The sequence below is a fragment of the Camelina sativa genome, chromosome 4 (assembly GCF_030686135.1).
Source record: "Camelina sativa cultivar CO46 ecotype springtype chromosome 4, ASM3068613v1".
Classification (NCBI taxonomy): domain Eukaryota; kingdom Viridiplantae; phylum Streptophyta; class Magnoliopsida; order Brassicales; family Brassicaceae; genus Camelina; species Camelina sativa.
In genome coordinates, this window is record NC_141883.1 from 16176353 (window position 1) to 16194030 (window position 17678).

At 38.7% G+C, this 17678-nt stretch overlaps 4 protein-coding genes and 1 pseudogene across 4 annotated transcripts; 1 reads left to right on the forward strand and 4 right to left on the reverse strand.

Moving 5' to 3' along the window:
* Window positions 1-13: 13 nt before the first annotated feature.
* On the reverse strand, window positions 14-535 carry LOC147945803 (uncharacterized). Its single transcript, XM_087509371.1, has one exon. The coding sequence runs from the start codon at window positions 533-535 to the stop codon at window positions 14-16; it is 522 nt and encodes a 173-aa protein (XP_087365497.1).
* Window positions 536-786: 251 nt separating this feature from the next.
* Window positions 787-1827, forward strand: LOC104780305 (large ribosomal subunit protein P2w). The gene is made up of 4 exons (XM_010504804.3): window positions 787-914; window positions 1010-1103; window positions 1338-1564; window positions 1642-1827. The coding sequence occupies exons 2-4, from the start codon at window positions 1016-1018 to the stop codon at window positions 1666-1668; spliced, it is 342 nt and encodes a 113-aa protein (XP_010503106.1). The 5' UTR covers window positions 787-914; window positions 1010-1015; the 3' UTR covers window positions 1669-1827.
* Window positions 1828-2121: 294 nt separating this feature from the next.
* Window positions 2122-4736, reverse strand: LOC104783762 (receptor-like protein 48 pseudogene; annotated as a pseudogene).
* A 397-nt stretch (window positions 4737-5133) lies between these two features.
* Window positions 5134-9519, reverse strand: LOC104780306 (peptidyl-prolyl cis-trans isomerase CYP71). Its single transcript, XM_010504805.3, has 13 exons — window positions 9250-9519; window positions 8854-8939; window positions 8615-8703; window positions 8138-8377; window positions 7919-8040; window positions 7578-7653; window positions 7341-7448; window positions 7089-7265; window positions 6417-6634; window positions 6165-6297; window positions 5843-6066; window positions 5584-5737; window positions 5134-5499 (listed from the first exon to the last, which is right to left on the reverse strand). The coding sequence occupies exons 1-13, from the start codon at window positions 9438-9440 to the stop codon at window positions 5419-5421; spliced, it is 1899 nt and encodes a 632-aa protein (XP_010503107.1). The 5' UTR covers window positions 9441-9519; the 3' UTR covers window positions 5134-5418.
* Window positions 9520-12845: 3326 nt separating this feature from the next.
* Window positions 12846-17021, reverse strand: LOC104780311 (putative disease resistance protein RPP1). The gene is made up of 4 exons (XM_087510214.1): window positions 16386-17021; window positions 15145-16270; window positions 14712-15014; window positions 12846-14542 (listed from the first exon to the last, which is right to left on the reverse strand). Exons 2-4 carry the CDS (start codon window positions 16171-16173, stop codon window positions 13583-13585), a joined length of 2292 nt encoding a protein of 763 aa, XP_087366340.1. The 5' UTR covers window positions 16174-16270; window positions 16386-17021; the 3' UTR covers window positions 12846-13582.
* Window positions 17022-17678: the final 657 nt, after the last annotated feature.

The following is a 17678-nucleotide window of genomic DNA, read 5'->3' on the forward strand; positions in this document are numbered from 1 at the left end:
TGATAGAAATTCGCTAGAAATTCGCTAGACGGACCCAGACCGGCGTTGTGGATATCTCATCCCTCAACGGATCAAACTCCAGCGTCCAGGCTTGCACTAACAGATAACTCCCAAACATCCTCCACGGTCCTCCCGTCAACGCAGCCAAATACTCCTCCTCCACGCCAAAGCGAATCATAAAAAGGTGCCTCGGAAGATCTATAACAGATATTGAGCCACTATGTTTCCACAACTCCGTTAACCGCCGACTCAAAGCCGCTATTGGAACACTACGTCCTAACACTTTCACTATCATGCAATGTTTCCACAGACTATTCATGGCGTCTAAAACCTCCCTCCCAATTGTCACCACAGGCTCCCCATCTTCCCTATTAGGAAATTCCAGGGAGAGTCGTTCATCCACAAAGCTACCATCCACTACCTCTTCTGGTACCAACCTACCTCCCACGCTCCCTCTGGTCACCTTCCGAACCCATGAACCCGGTGCATCCGGCGGTTCTCCTGGGGGCCTTTCCTTCTCACCAATCTCTTCCATCGTCGCATCCTGCCCCTCCCCACTCAAACCCTAAAATCGCCACTCAGAGACATTTTTTTCTCTGTAGTTAGATGTTTATTAGGTCAACTCTTGACCTCATTTCTAAACCAGCAAAAAGTTAAAGATAGTGAGAGAGATTTCGAGAACACCCCTATTAATACCGGTTCATAGTGAACCAAATCAAACCGGTGACCGAATCAAAGAAAACAAAAAAATTGAGAGTAAAACAAAGGAACCGTAAATAACCGGAAACAGAAGAAACCCTAACTATATATACAACTCACTCATCGTCTTCCTCCATTTTCGTTTCCTCGCTTCTCCTAAAACTCAAAAAAGCAATACAAGCTTCTAGTAGCTTCCTACTCCTCAAATCTTCTTGGTAACTCTTGTTTCAATTGTCTCTCAATCCGCTCTCTTTGTGAATTTAATTTCAGTTTCTTGACTAATTTGGGTTTATCTTTTTCGTTCCTGCAGAAAAAAATGAAGGTTGCTGCTGCTTTTCTCCTTGCTGTTTTGGGCGGAAACGCTAATCCTTCTGCTCAGAATATCAAAGATATCATCGGAGCTGGTAAAATTTGTGTGTTCTGAATGTGTTTACTGTGAAAGAATTAGTAGTAGCAATGTTGGTTTGGGAAGATTCTGCATTTGCTTTGTTTAAGTTGTTAGAGGTTAAGTTTTGATTTTTGGAGCTAATGATGAGAGTTTTGTGATTTGTTGATTCAAAGGCCTTTGTTTTTTGTTATAGATGATTATATGGGTTTGTGTAGTGAAGTATATGTTTATTGTGTGTTTTGTTCTGTAGTTGGTGCTGATGTTGATGGAGAGAGCATTGACCTTCTTTTGAAAGAAGTGAGTGGTAAGGACATTGCTGAGCTGATTGCTTCCGGTAGGGAGAAGTTGGCTTCTGTGCCATCTGGTGGTGGTTGTGGTGCTGTTGCAGCTGCTCCATCAAGTGGTGGTGCTGCTGCTGCTCCTGCAGCTGCTGAGAAGAAAGAAGCTAAGAAGGAAGAGAAAGAGGAGTCTGATGATGTAAGCATTCGATTACTTACTCTTTGTTATGATCTTGATTCGGGTTCTTGATATTGGTCTTTGATCTTGAAATGCAGGACATGGGATTCAGTCTCTTCGAGTAAGATTATCGCACACGGTCATGAGTCGAGATTTTGTTTTTGGTACTCTTAGTGGAACCATTTTTTGCTCCTCTCTTGTAGTTCTTTGTTATCAAAGATTCTTGGATTACGAATTTTACTACTTAGATAATGAAGCAAGAAGATTTTTTTCTTTTGGATTTACATGATGATTCAATGCCCTCTCTATTGCTTAGTAATTAACCTGGTATGAGCTAATTTACATAGCTCAAAGCCTCAAAGTATATCATAAAAAAAAAAAAAAAAAAATTGTTACGACGTTAATTGAAATGTCATGGAGATCATTAATAATATGTGTAGATATCACTATATATTTCAAACGAGTGTGAAGTTTATTATCGCTAGTAGAGACACCATCCTCCTGACTCCTGAGAAGTGATGCTTAGACGAGATTGAGCCAGACACGTAGCTAGAACTCAAAACTAGGAGGGCATGCGTTTAAGTAAAAGAGTGAAAGATTCTCATGAACCAGTACATGAAATTAGAATGTGGCCTATGGTGACACCACACACAACACCAGGTACATAGCCTATAGCTGCTGCTGTCCAGCTCAATACCGTCTTCTTCCTTTTCATCATCATCATCTTGCTTTGTTGCTTCTTCTCTGCTGCAGGTTTTTTGGAGAAGAAGACCGCAAAGTCTGGGATTCTCTGCGAATGAAGAACTATTCTGGCTTTGAAACTGAGTGCCTTGTGGTATTGCACCTTCAAGCCTGTTGTAAGAGAAGTTCATCCGCTCTAGAAACGTGAGTGTCCCTAGTTCTGGTGGGATTCTGCCGGATAATTTGTTTTGAGATAGATCTAATGATTCAAGATTGGTCAAGTTCGACAGAGATGGTGGGATACGGCCTACGAAAGCGTTGTTTGACATGTTGAGCACAATCAGTTCCTTGAGTAAACCGATGGATTCAGGGACCTCTCCTTCATATCTGATTCCAGGGACATCGATGGTTTTGAAGATTGTGAAACCACTCCCAACTAGAACCATCTTCAATCCTTTGGCCGTCATAGTCACTGAGTTATGATAGTTTCCAGCGTTACGTTCCGCATACCTACTCGGCATATCATCGATAATGACTAACTGTTTTAAATACTTGATCTGCGTATGATATTCTACAATGTCCACGACCAATGACATTGCACTCCAAAGCGCAAAGTAATCTGATGGCAAGACTCCAGTGAAGCGGTTATCTGAAATGTCAAAGAGTCGCAGCTTAGGGAAACTCAAAGAATCTCCAGGAGAAGATATTGGTCCATAGAATTCGTTAGAACGAAGGACAAGAATCTGTAAATCGGGCAACGATCCCAACCAGAATGGAAATGTGTCACTGATTCTGTTGTTTTCCACGTTCAGAAACTCGAGTTCAGTACAATTGACAAGAGACTTGGGAAGATCTCCTGATAACTTGTTGTGACCAACATTAAGTGATCTCAAGTAATCACTGATAGATCCCTCTGCAAGAATACCAGAAAGGGTGTTATTCTGAAGATGCAGGACTGAAATACGAGTGAAGTATTTAAAACACCGTGGAATCGAACCGCTGAAGTTGTTGTTGGATAAAACAAGTGTGTCAAGAGAAACCAATTTGCACACTGCCCTAGGAATCTCTCCTGAAAACTGATTAGCAGAGCCGAAAAAGAACTTTGTAGAGTTTGGTAACAAAGGAAGATCATGGAATGTGTTTGAACTTATATCAAGCATTTGTAGTTCACTTCTTTGAATAACACTCGCTGATCCTCCAAAACCACTAAAAGAATTCTGAGAAATGTTTAAAAACCACAACTCTGGCAGTGTCCATAACCACTCTGGTACTTGGCCTTCAATATGATTGGCAGAGATGTCTAATACGACAAACAGCTGGTTTCGGTTTGTAGAAACTTGGGAAACTCAACAATATTGCAGGAAGATAAACTCAAGGTGGATATGGATGAGGAAATATGCAGAGTTGAATTGATCTTCAGATTAATCCCTGAAAGATCCAAATAATCAAGTGACATGAGAAGATGTGAGAAAACACTCGTGTCAACCATGCTTCTTGTGTTAATATAAGATAGGTCAAGGAACGTAAGTGACTTGAGACGCAAGAAGATACTGAAATCGACAATGCCCCTCCCTCTGTTCCATAAAGAGAGGTCAAGATAAGAAAGATTGACTAGTTTCGATATAGATCCCGGGATTGGTCCATTGAAATTGTTTTCTCCAAGGAATAAGACTTTAAGTTTAGATGCAAAAGAGATATTTCCAATCTCAAGAGGACCACTGAAGTCGTTTCTTCCTAGGTCAAGTTGGATCAACGAAGGTATCATGAAGAGAGATGAAGGAATTGATCCCGAAAACAGATTTTCGTTGATCTCAAAATCCTCCAGTTTGGTGAGTGTACTCATGTTACATGGGAGCATACCTTCGAACTGGTTAGAACGAATGTCGAGCGAGGTGAGCTCGGTCCAGTTAAGTAGCACATGAGGAAAGTTGCCACTGAGCTTGGTCGATACAATTTTCAAATATCTTAGCCGGTTTAGGTTGCTCATCGAATCTGGTAGTTCCCCGGAGAAGCTATTAAAAGAAAGATCAAGATCAGTGAGGTAAGAAAGATTTCCAAGTGAAGAAGGAATCTTTCCAAAGAGATTGCATTCACGAAGGCTCAAAACCCTCAAATACTTGAGGTTGCCGATGGAATGTGGTAGAGTACCCGAAAAATAATTGTATGAAAGATACAGGTTGTGAAGATGTTGTAGTCTAAACAAACTACTATTAGATCTCAAAGGGCCATTGAGAGCACTGCCCTTGAGGTCTAGCAGAACCACCTTACCGGTCTTAGGATCACAAGAGATACCGTCCCAATAACAGCAATCAGTGTTGTTCCTCCACAACTCGTACTGCAACGACTCCTCGACATAGAACTCGTTCTTGAACTCCCAAAGAGCATTCCTCTGGTCTGGACGACACAAGTGCTTAGCTCGAGAACCAAACATAAGTACTGAGTTAGAAAGTGACAAGATTATCAAACAAAGTCTCCATATTATCATCTTCCACTCACTACAAGAATACATCATATCACCTCTCTTTTTCTCTGTTGTGACTTGTTTTAACAAGTTATGTTGATAAATTCTTGACTCTAGAAGCATAGATGGTCTCTTACGTTTATAGGAAAAATATTAAAGCTTGACTTAACAAGTCTCCTGTGAAAATTGTAGGTGATCTTCCATAAAGATTACAAATTTCCAAATGAATAATGGTCAACAAAGCCAATCAAGTATACCTTTGGAAAAAGGTAACTCTTAAGAAATGTTGCCTAGTTATAACTTATGAATGTGCCTAGCCAAGAGTAGACTATCATCATACTAGGTAGTCCATAACAAAAAGAAGGAACTAAAGAGTCGCAAGTTATCTAGTTACCCTCTGCATATTGGTTGTCTTTTGAGAAATAAACCCCCGGAACTTGACAAGGTATGAGAAAGAAGATCCACTCTATTACAAGAAAATAAGCGGAACTGAAGTAACATTAGAAGTTTGTTTGTCCACTAAAGCATTCGCAGAAAGTTGTTTTACAAAACTAAAAAAATAATGTTCAGTATAATCAAGAAGATGATATGCCACCAACTTAATCTGCTTCGGCACAACAAACATATCCCACAGTTCGATCCATCTCAGATGAACCACCAAGTTCAGATTAGCCGCAAGACCAACTTCCCAGAAAGGAACCAATCACGGGTACGGATCAACAACGATTGTTTATTATTTCGGAACAGTGACATTAACTATCTTAACATCTTGGTAAGGCCTATCGTTCTTGTCAGTCTTCACTTTCTCTAAAGCCTGTTCATTTGGCTTTATGGTTAGATACAAAGCCACATTAAGCCAACAAGTGAAAAAACATTCTTTTTGGTTATCAAATCATACCTGAACGACATCCATTCCCTTCACAACTCTTCCAAAAACAGTGTGCTTATTGTCTAGCCACGGTGTAGCCACCGTTGTGATAAAGAATTGAGACCCATTTGTGTTTGGCCCAGCATTTGCCATAGACAATGTGAACGGCCTGTCATGCCGTAGACTGCAGACCAAGAAGAACAACAACATATCAAAAACTAAGTTACATTTCATTTGTTTCTAAAGGATGGCTAAATTCAAAGCAGGCATGGAAGTTAGAAACGTTTACCTTTTGTGAAACTCATCCTCAAATTCTCTGCCCCAAATTGACTGTCCTCCAGTACCATCACCAAGAGGATCTCCAGTCTGAACCATAAATCCTCTGATAACCCGGTGGAAAAGGTGGTTATCGTAATAGCCATTTCGACAGTGTGTTGTGAAATTCTCCACAGTTTTGGGACATTCTTCTGGGTAAAGCTTCATATGAATGTCACCCAGCGAAGTATGCATGATCTGGATAATTAGGAGTTAAAATAATTAGTGCTAAAAATCCAAATTACAGACTATGTAATGAGTAGTAGATGCAAACATCGTGGGTTATGAAAACATACCACGTTCTCTGGAAGAGATGTTGTGGATGAGTTTCCAATATCTGAGGCAGACATAAGTTCATCAGCAGCAGGCTTCTCGTTGAACACATCTCTCCCTTGGCTTGCATCTTCAGGTTCTTCTGGCTCTCTCCGACTGCAGAAAAAAATTAGTTGATAATAATTTCATAGTAGTTTTCAGCAATATCAAGGTATCTCTATGGATCTAAGAAAACATAGACATGAGTCAATTTGGCACGATAGGGAGTCACATACCTGAACATATAGATCCTGTGTTTCTTGAAGGCACAGCATAAGATAGTCGGATCAGATAAAGGCTCCTTGCTTTCATTTACATTTGCCGCAGCTGCTGGAATCTTCCTAACTTTCTTGCCTCCTTGATCACCTTGATATAATGCAACTCTCAGATACCTTTCATTACTCTCCACCTTTCCAAGGATCCTTGCCACTGTGTTGGTGTGTAAATTTATTATCTAGAGAACAAAAGGGTAGACAGAGAAAATTAGCAGTTGCTTGTTATGATTCCATTTACTAAGCATGGAAGAGTTCTAATACAATCAATCAAGAGAAACTGGTCTGCTTTTACATAATGATCTGCTGGAAATACAAAGATATCGAGGATTTGTGATAATAGAGCCCCTTTCACTCCCCCTTAGACACCCAAATTTACAATAAAATCTCAAGCTTCTTTTCCTCTACATTCACTAAATTGGCAGAGAGCATAACCACTTAAATATATGGTAACAATAAACGTAACCTCATTAAATCTTTGTTACTTTAATCATCTAAGTAAAAGCTAGCCGGTGGTGAAAGGCCCAGGTCTTTATGCTGGTTAATTGTATAATGTGCATGTGAAACAGGATACATATCATGTCTAGACTGATGTCTATGGTACTTTAAAACGAAAAAAATAGATGGATTTCTTACTTTTATTCCAAGAAGAGTGGCGTATATAAGGAAATTAGAGCTTTCATCAAAAACAGCATTGGGCTGCGGAGCGCTCTCGGTTTTTTCAAGGTCCTTCTCAACTGCCATTCTTCTACCAAAGTCAATTGCTTCAAGCCTGTATAATGGAGCATCACTCCTCTGCAGATCTTGGGCCACCTAATAGTGGAATAAATCATTAAGATCAATGTGAAAACAACATGTAAGGAAAAAACATAGAATATGTAACCTTACCTCAAGTGACTCATCATATACCCGCCTCAGTTTACCAGTTATAAACCAGAACACGCGAATCCTACGATCAGGAGATGTAACAGAAAACTGTCTACCATCTGGACTCACCTGAAATGAAAATTACAAAACTTAGAGACGAAAACTTGCACTATGATTTTCATCGGACATATAAATTGCTTATATCTGCATTTTAAGCACCTAAAGAAAAACTAAAGATACTAAATGCCACATAAGTACCTCAATTGCAGAGATTGTTGTTTTGCACTTTGCAATCTCAAAGAGATTTGTATCACTCTTCAGTTTAAAGTTTACCCTACAACAACAAGTAAAAGGTCAAATTGTGAACTATAGGTGACTTGAAAGCAACCCATCAACCATACTCAGATTCTAAAGATGGTCAACTCAGAAGTTGGCGACTAAAGTACTTCTACTACATGCTGCTCTTTGCGTCATTCTCAGCAATATGATATTTAACTACATTAGCTACTCACAGAAAACAGCTATGCTCCTCTTACCCTACAGACTACAGGCTACAACTAATGAAAGCGTTTATGATAAGAAGTTAAACAAGGACATACTCATCCTCCGGAAACTGCAATGTCGCTGGACTCCAGTATTCAATAATTCCTTTTGTGTCACCAGAGATCATTGTGTCCGAAACAGGATTGTACTTCATGACTTTAATTGGATTCATATGTATCTGGGCATACATAGATTAAGAAAGGAAAACCTTTTTAGCTTTGTATAAAATGATGAGTCAAGAAATAGCAACAAAAGAAAAACAGATTGAAACAAACCTCTCTTGAAGCAATGGGTTCGTTGGAACCAGAACGGGGATCATAAATGTGCACAAACGATGAGTTTCGGTCACTAACAGCAAGTTTGGCTTTGACATCCCCTTGTTTGTAGACCCACTCAACAGCACCAGGGATATATGGCAAAGCGATCATAGCCATCATGTCGTAGTTGACAACATCATATATTTTAACAGCATGATCATTTGAGATCGTACAGCAAAGCAAACCATCAATGCTAACCTGCATTGCTGAAACGAGTCATGGTTGATAACAGAACTAAACACATTCACAAAAACTGTGGAAACCATATTACGTCTAACTATAAGTTCCCACCAGGTCAACTATCTTCATTCATAAAATATATAAATAAAAAGCTAATCTTTCAGTCAAACATGGAGCATATGCCTGGATTTGAGGTGACAGTATCTTAGATCTAAAAAAAAAGAGTTCACATTGTAAATCACTGGCGATACTTACCGCTAGACCTTCAATAGGACCGAGATGGGAACGGAAATGCTTAGCAAACTCGATACCAACTCCCTTTTTCTTCCAAAATTTCAAGTGACCTAGATTATGAAACAAAACATACTTATAACAACCAAAATGATATATACAGAAAAGTTTCACTGTAATCCATTAGTATCTGTGCTTTGACATTACAAACCCAGAATGTAATCACAAATCACATAAATACCACAAATATCAGAGAACATTACCATCTATGCTTCCACTTATGAAGAAATCAGCTGCTGAAACAGCAACATGCGTAACTACATCTCGATGCATATAACTTTTCTCATACCTGGAGAAAGAAAGCAAAAAAGGATACAAATCTCATGAATTCACAGATTACAAGCATACAAATCTCATGAATTCCAAAAAGCTAAGTTGAAGCAGTAATAAAAACCACCAATGTATTATTAACTAGGACTCAACTAAGGCTAAATTGTCACTAATTCGAGAATTTGCATTGCAAATGTGAGCTCGTTAACGAGTTTAATTCCATTAGGTTACGGAGAAGTAAGCACCAACTCTTCGAAACTAAAACCCTAAACCCCAAAACTTGACTCGACTAGATTGATGAGGAACAGAGAAAGTTCTAAAGTACTTACATATTAGCAGAAGGAAGCGAATCAAGATAAGCTTGCTCGAACTGAAGCGGACGTTTGCGTTTTCCTCGTGGAGCAGGTCCAGGTCCGACTATCGCATCCTCCTCCTCCTCCACTTCAGGCGGCGGCACCGCAACCACCGCCAATTCTTTAATCGGACTCGCGGTTCCACCGTTCTTCGATTCTTCCTCCATTGATCTCTCTACTCTCTTCCTCAACTCAAAACTCCTCCGTCGATTGAAAGCAACTTCGAATTTTCAGAAAGAGACGGTAAAAAGAAGAGAGAAGGGAAGTTTAGATTCATGAACTAAACATTTCTATTGGGCCTGAAAAGCCCATATATAAATTAATGAGCTTAATAACCCAATTAAATATTTGCAGAATTTTTAGTCTCCTAATTCAAACTCTGTTGGTAAAAAAAAAAAAAAAAAAAAAAAAAAACAGCATCGAAGAACAGAAAAAAACATTTTTTTTTTTTTTTTTGTAAAAAAGAAAAACATATTTGATTCTTGGTTTGTGATACGTTTTACTTATAGAAATAGATTTGTTAGATTATATAACTGGAATTACAAGAGTAACTGAGGATTTTATTAATGGAGCTCCTCTCACACTCCCTAAAAGACCTCACCAAATACTCGATAAAATCTCTCATATTCTTTTAGACATCTTATATAAGTGGAGACTCATGAGAACCCCTAAACAAACCATAGTTACTTTACACTACCCAGACTCAACCATAGTTAATTGATAAACTTAGCAACTACTAAGACCTCTTGAACTTTAAAGCCCATTGATTGTATCCTCAAAGCCCACTGAATGTATCATTACCCCTGCCTTTGAAAACAACCTTGTCCTCAAGGTTGAAATGAGCAAGCTGTTTAGCCAACTCCTCCTCTTTTGAGCTTCCAAGGATATCCATATTCTGGCCGCACGTCCCCATTCACCAAAAACTCTTCATACCCTGTCCTCATATTGTCCTTGGCCTCAAAAAGCAGACTTGCTTGTATCTGAATCTCCAAGTAGGTCGTAGTTATCGAGCATGGCTCAGAATAGGTCAGTGTGGCTTCAATTTCTTTGTGTCTGTTCTTCACTGCAAACGAAAACCCTGAGCTAGGCAATAATATAATCTGTTTGGATATCATGTTTTCAGGGTTCCAAGGCTTTCCCTTAACATGGCGATCTTCCTCAGCCATTGCATTCTTTTCTTTATTCCTTTCAGCCTCGGTGATTTGGGAAACAGCAAGACAACCGATCCCAACCAGTCTTATTTTCTGCTTCTGTTCTGTTGAGACTTCCATTTCAGCAATAATTTTAAGAGAAGAATGATCGCCCATCATTTTCAACTTGCGCATGAAATCTGCAGTAAGAACCAATGCAACTATCTCCAAGCTAACACCATGTCTTCCATCTAAGGTTTTCACGGCCGCCTCAATTAGTTTCTCAATACCTAGCATTGACCATTGTATCTTTTTCTTAACACCCTTCCAACATTCATCTCTACACTTAACCCGTCTGATTTTGGTACCATCAATTGCAGTTCTATCCCATGGAATCTTCTTAAGACAAAGAAAGAAATTAACCTTTGGTGTAACTTTTAGCAGCCACATCTTACGGATCACATGACAGTTATGGTGCATCCCATTCTCCGTCTTATAGAACCCCCCCCCCCCCCCACCTTGCACTTCTTTATATATCAAATAGGTCTCTCTTTCATGGTGCTTCTTTCTAAACTTAGCTCTCATTCCGCTTGTCATTGACTGCTTCCTTTTAGCTGTGATGAATTGCCATAGTAGCTTTACATAGATCAATGCTTGGAAGCTATGGTTAAGCTTCATAAATTTTCTGCCAAGCTTCTTCTTTGTCCTCTTCTTCATGATGAAAATCTGCTCAACAAGAACTCTCTTTGTGTGAAAAGTTAAGAACAGCATTACCTTCTTCTTGTGCTTATGTCGAAATCTGCGTCTCTTTCTAGCAGTCCAGAACCTCTTCTCCTTAGCTGTTTCAATTCCAATTATCAGCATAGTACTGAACGCTTGTTGACTCTGGTTGTTCCAATCTCTACACAGCAGCTTATCATTACGCACTAGGTAACAATTTACTTTGTTCCCAAAATGTGACCTCTTTTTCTCCACTTTAATTTCCCACAGTAGCAGCTTATCAAACACGACGCAACAACACTTCACTCTTTCACAACCTTTCAATCTCCTCATTATTAACAACCTTTCTAGGGTCAACGCTTCACACTTCACATCGTTCTTCATGGGAGACTGAAATCTGAGTTGGTATGTGCTTCCTGGTTTGAACTTGCACCTCCTAAACTTACCACAATTCATTTTTTCCCTTTTTCTCACTCCTTGAGATTTCCATGATCTCTCAACAACCATTAAATGTGAATCTTTGTTCACTTTGGCTTTTAATTTCTCATCTTCCCTCCTCGCCTTTCCTCTATTGATCTTCTTCTCGATTTGAGTAGGCATAGGTTCCACTTTTTCAGCTTTGTATTTAAGCCTCTTCGCCTCTGGGAGCTTCTTCTGATTCCTCTTTGTGGTGACCTTATTGTCTCTTGGAGATATTTCCTCGAACACGTGGTAGGTATGATTTGGCTTAGCTGCTTGGTTTCGAAGTTCCTCTAACCCCTGCAACAAATAGAAGTTCATGTGTTCTTCTTGCCTCTTTGTCAACAACTTCACACGAGCCGTATCTCCTTTGAGATTGAAACCACTTTCAGACCCATCAATCTTTGAAGTCGTTTTCCATCTCTTCTTCTTTTTCTTCTTCGCGTTCACTTTTCTTCCCCTAGGCATTTGATCGAACACTTGGCGGACAGGTTCACTTTTCTTAATATCTGACTCTTTTTGCACACCCATTTGTTCTTTTTGGAAGACATTATCCAACGATACCAACACATCTTCTTCTGCGATTCTTTGACATACCACCACTTCTGCTGCTGCAGTCTTCTCCTTCTCTTCAGCACTCGGTTTTTCAAAACACTCCTCAGTCTCTAGGAGATATTTCTCTAGCTTGTCCAAACAGCTCGTCCATCTGCTCATCTTCGAGTCAAATTCATCCCTCTGTGTTATATCAGCCACAACGCTCTCTTTCCCTTTGCTGAATCGTTGAAGCAGACCGATCTTGATCTCATTCCAGCTGGTAAACGCAGCATGTGACTCCTGGAACCACAATAGAGCAACACCTTCCATAAATCCATATGCAAAAGAAATCTTTGTCTCTTCCGTGAATCCATGGTCCGTGAAGTAATCTTCAACCCATGAAATCCACATCGCTGGATCTTCATCGCTGTAGTAAACAGGAACGTCCACAGAACCATCACCATCTCCCATTGGATCGAACTGCTCTGATACCAATTTGATACGTTTTGCTTATAGAAATGGATTTGATAGATTATATAACTGGAATTACAAGAGGAACTGAGGATTTTATTAATAGAGCTCCTCTCACTCCCCCTAAAAGACCTCACCAAATACTCGATAAAATCTCTCATACTCTCTTAGACATCTTATATCAGTGGAGACTCATGAGAACCCCTAAACAAACCATAGTTACTTTACACTACCCAGACTCAACCATAGTTAATTGATAAACTTAGCAACTATTGAGACCTATTGGACCTTAAAGCCCATTGATTGTATCCTCAAAGCCCACTGAATGTATCAGTTTGACATTTTGCTGCTGTTGTTGCAAAATGCAAACTCAAGAAGTACAGCGAACTACATAAAAAAACTTCAAAATGTGTAATTATAGCTCTTATAGATTCATGGAACATCTTTACTGAGCTAATGACAAGTTCACAACAAATTGCAGGAGTAAACAAGACCAGCCACATACTTTGTTGATTACTGATTTCTTTGTCTTTGGAATCTCTCTTTCTCGATATGTTTCCCTGTCAACTTCAGTTTCAGTGTTTGTCTTCATCAGGGAGTTGGAGTACCCCACCTTCTCCTATACCCCATTTGTTAGATTCGACGCCGAACTTAAAGACAATTTCCGTGAAAGCTGCCTATGTTTCAACTTCTATTATGTACAAATGCTCCGTCAAAAGAACAGGTAGAAACTTACTCGCCGCTTCTGTATTAAGAGTGAGGCCATTTTGTTTGTAAATGATGTGATGATTTACCTCCATCCTCTTCCCGTCACCAGCTCTAACAATACCCTTATCAACTAGCAAGACACAAGCCTTAAACCTCCAGGTTGTAGAAAGAGGCCATTTATTAGATTTCATTGTCATGCAACTTCCGTTAGTAGCTCGGTGAGTGAAGTATGGAGGCACTTCTCGACCAGGTAAGAACGCACCTTTACTACTAGTCTGGATGATGAGTTATCTGGCTTCTTTATTTAGTTTCAAGCAGTTAGTAAAGTCGAGATAGATCTTTGGACGATTATGAAAAGAGCAATCTAGTATCTCCAGAGACTCACAATTACTAGCAACGAGGTATGATAAAGAATCTGGAATATGTGACAGTGATACCAGCTTCTTGTATTTGTCGAGCATAAGTCCCCAAAGACGACAGGTTCTCTTGACCCATGGAAGAATTTCTTGTATTTCTGTATCTCCCAGGTACAACGTTGTGATGATGTCAAGAGAATGTGGGTAGTTTTTGAGGTTTTCACTGTATGACATTTCCAGGCAATCAAGACGGGACCACGACTTGATCGACAAAGGCACTTCTTTTATTGCAGTTCCTTTGAGTTCGAGATACTTGATGTTTGTGGAGATCTCAGGAAAAAGTTTCAAACGAGAGCAATCAGTGAGATCAAGTTTTTCGAGAGACTCTAGGTTGATGTTGACTGGAAGAACTTGTAGCTTCAAGCATCCTTTCAAAGTCAAGTTATGCATTTTATGAAGGTTTCCTATAGAGGAAGGTAGCTCCACAAGACTAGTGCACATATCAAGAGACAAATTTAGGAGATTAGTGGCATTCCCAATAGAGTAAGGGAGCTCCACAAGACCATTGCACTTATCAAGGTATAAATTCTTGAGATTAGTAAAATTTCCGACAGAGTTGGGGAGCTCTACCAGACTTGAGCAGCCTACCAGACTCAAGTGCAAGAGATTAGTAGCATTCTTGATAGATGAAGGAAGCTTTACTAGCCTTGAGCATCCATAAAGAATTAATCGTTGGAGATTAGTGACATTTTCAATAGAGAAAAGAAGTTCCACCAAACTTGAGCTTTCAGTTAGAACCACTTCAAGAAGATTAGTAGCAGTTGAGAGATCAGGAAGCTCTTTCAGGTTTTTGGAATAACTGAAATCAATCCACTTGAGGTTTCCAAGCGACTGTGGAAACAAATAAAAGCAACATCAAAGAACACATTTACTAGTAAAGAAATATAAAAGCTTCCAAATAATAAAATTTGAAGCAAAGAAAAACGGAGTATCAAGATAACTCTAAATTATCCACACGAAAGAAAACTACATTTAAAAACTAGACAAGATAACTACATACCCGATTACTTCCCCATAGCTTATGAAGTTTGCTATACCGCATCTTTAGTTTGACAAGGTATTTCGTACCAAAATTTGAAGGCAAGCATGTCATGGGGAAACGTTCCCATTCTAGTAATCTTAGTTTTTGAGAGAGATACTTCAAACCTTGCGGTAAGTAAAATTTGTCGCTTTGGTCACCATATGCGTAGTGGAATCTTAAGAATTTAAGATTAGACATTCTTTCGAAGGCTCTCTCGCTAACATTTAACTTTTCCTCCATCTTAGTTAAGTTAAGATCTATGCCTATAACATTTCTACTACCCTGAAAGAAACAAATGAAGTACGATGTAAATTATTAGTTATCAGATGAAATAAATTTATCAAGAGCAATATATATATGCAATGGAAGATACATGCATGTCAAAAGACAAAAGTCAAAAGTCAAAACCTACCGCTGTATCATCAGTCAATACGTCATAAATCTCCTTAGCATCAACGAAAAATTGACGTTGCCCAGGCTCATGAATGGACAGTTTCCCAAGCTCACAACGAACAATTTCTCTACCTAACAGTACTAGCAGTTTATGCATCTTTATCCTCTCATAGTCACTGGATATGAAAGATTTGTCAGCTAAGATGTGAAGGTTGTGCTTCACATCCAATAAATCCTTTGCAAGAATCGCTTCTATCATCTCTAAAGATTCCTTGTTAAAAAAGCAGGCTATATGAAGAAATAAATTTTTCTCTGTAGTATCCAAGGCATCGTAACTGAACTTTAAAATGCTCTCAATCTCTCCATCAAGGCGAACCCTTAACCTTGGAAGTGCATTTGTCCACTCCTGTTTAGTCATCCCTCGAAAATAGGATCCCATAACCCTTAGTCCTAAAGGGAGTTTACCTAAAAGAAGTGTAACTTTCCATGCAAGCTCCTTGAAATCCTCTTTAGGGAATTTTTGATCAAAAGCGTACATACAAAAGATTTGACAAGCTTCATATGTTGATGGATAATCCACCTTGTAAATATGGTTGACGCCATATGCCTTCAAAAGCTTTTTATCTTGTGTTGTGATGATAATACGACTTCCAGGACCAAACCACCAAGTTTCTTTTGCGATAGCATCTAGGTATATTGAACGATCGATGTTATCAAGAACAACAATCGCTTTCTTGTTTTGCAATATGTATTGTGCAATTCCTAAATGAGGAATCTCGATATCCTTGTGGTTGATTATCTGGGACACAAACTGTTTATGTAAGTGCAACTTTGCACTATAGTTATCAGAACACAATGGTCTTGCATACATGTATCCTTTGATATCCTCCATAAAAGCACTCGTTTCAAAACGGTCGGATAACTGTTGAAATAAGAATCTGGCAATGGTGGTTTTACCAATCCCAGGAGGTCCCCAAATTCCTACCATCCTCACTTCATCTGACTCTAAGCATAACTTCGATTCCATATTTTTCATATGAGCTCCCATTCCAATAAAGCCATCAAAATCCCTTGATGGTGTTGAATTATTCTACATGTTCAAAATATCAATGACAATTTTTTCAATCATGGCCGCTTCGTTATGCCTAACAAAGGTGGAGGATTAATATTTAGTCCGTTAAACAGTAATGAAAATCTCATTCAATATTGAAAAAAAAAAGGTTGTTAGTAAAAAAAACGATCGAAGTCAAAAGGACGAACCAGTTGCGAGAATCATAACCGGCAATTGTTACCAGTTTCGCTAGAGCTTCTCTCCATCTTCTAGTAACCTCCTTAGTCTTACCCGCACAAGTATTTTCGAAGACACTCCTAAAATCTCCGGTGAATTTCTTTACATTAGATGGATCCACTTTATAAAAGATGGGTATCACTGTTTGACCCAACTCTTCGCTACACTTTATGATCTCCACCAACTCATTAAGACACCACTTTGAAGAAGCATAGTTCCTTGAGAACAAGACAACCGAGATCTTAGATGCTCTAATCGCCCTAATGAGTTCAGGACCAATGGATTCTCCTCTTGTGATCTCATTATCATTGAATGGAATGATTCCTTTTCTGGATATGACTGAGAAAGTCCACCCGGACATCTTCTCCGCGGAAGCTCGGAAAGACTTGGTGTGTCCAGCTTTGAGACGAAGAAGATCGAGGAACCGATGAAGGAGGAGGAGAAGTAGAATTAGATTCTTCTTTGTTATCTTGTTTGACTCTGAATTTTCTAAAAAAGGTGAAAAAACCTATGGCTGCTGCGACTGAGGCAAGGAAAAATGAAGAATTCTTTAGTATGGTGAACAGTTGATCAAGATCGTCCTACAATGGATATTGAATGTTGATCCCTTTGGCACAGATGCTTCATATTGACATTTTATATCACACCCGAAATAAAAATATTGACTAGAATATGATCCGTTCTATGGGTTGAAAATAAAAATTTCTTTTGTTTATTTTGTAATTTTTATTCAAAACATGATATATGTGATTATTATTATTTTTTTTTAAGTTTTTTTTGCTAGAATACTATGTCATGAAATTATATGCTGAATAACTTATTAAAATAACACCTATTTTGTAAGATATATTCTAGTAGATCTATAGATTTTTAGCCGCACCATACCGCGAGTTAAGTTGTGTGATAAAAAAAAAATTGTTTGTTAATTTTATTTGATTTGTTTAATATTTAAAATTATATATTGTATCAGATTGTTAATTTTATAACTTAATCCATAGTACTAAATATGTAACGTATGTTTGTCAAAATCATTTTGACCAAAAAAGCCTACCAAACAAATTTATTGTAAGAACTAAACATATCTATTGGCCTGAAGTCCATATATAAATTTATGAGCCTAACCCAATTAGATAGTTGCAGAAATTTTAATCTCCTAATTTAACTCTTTTCTTTTTTGGCAAACCTTTTCTAAGGCCCGGCTCATACCTAGGGCGAGAGAGGCGGTGGTCAGGAGACCATTTTTTTTAAAACAAAAACCTTAAGCA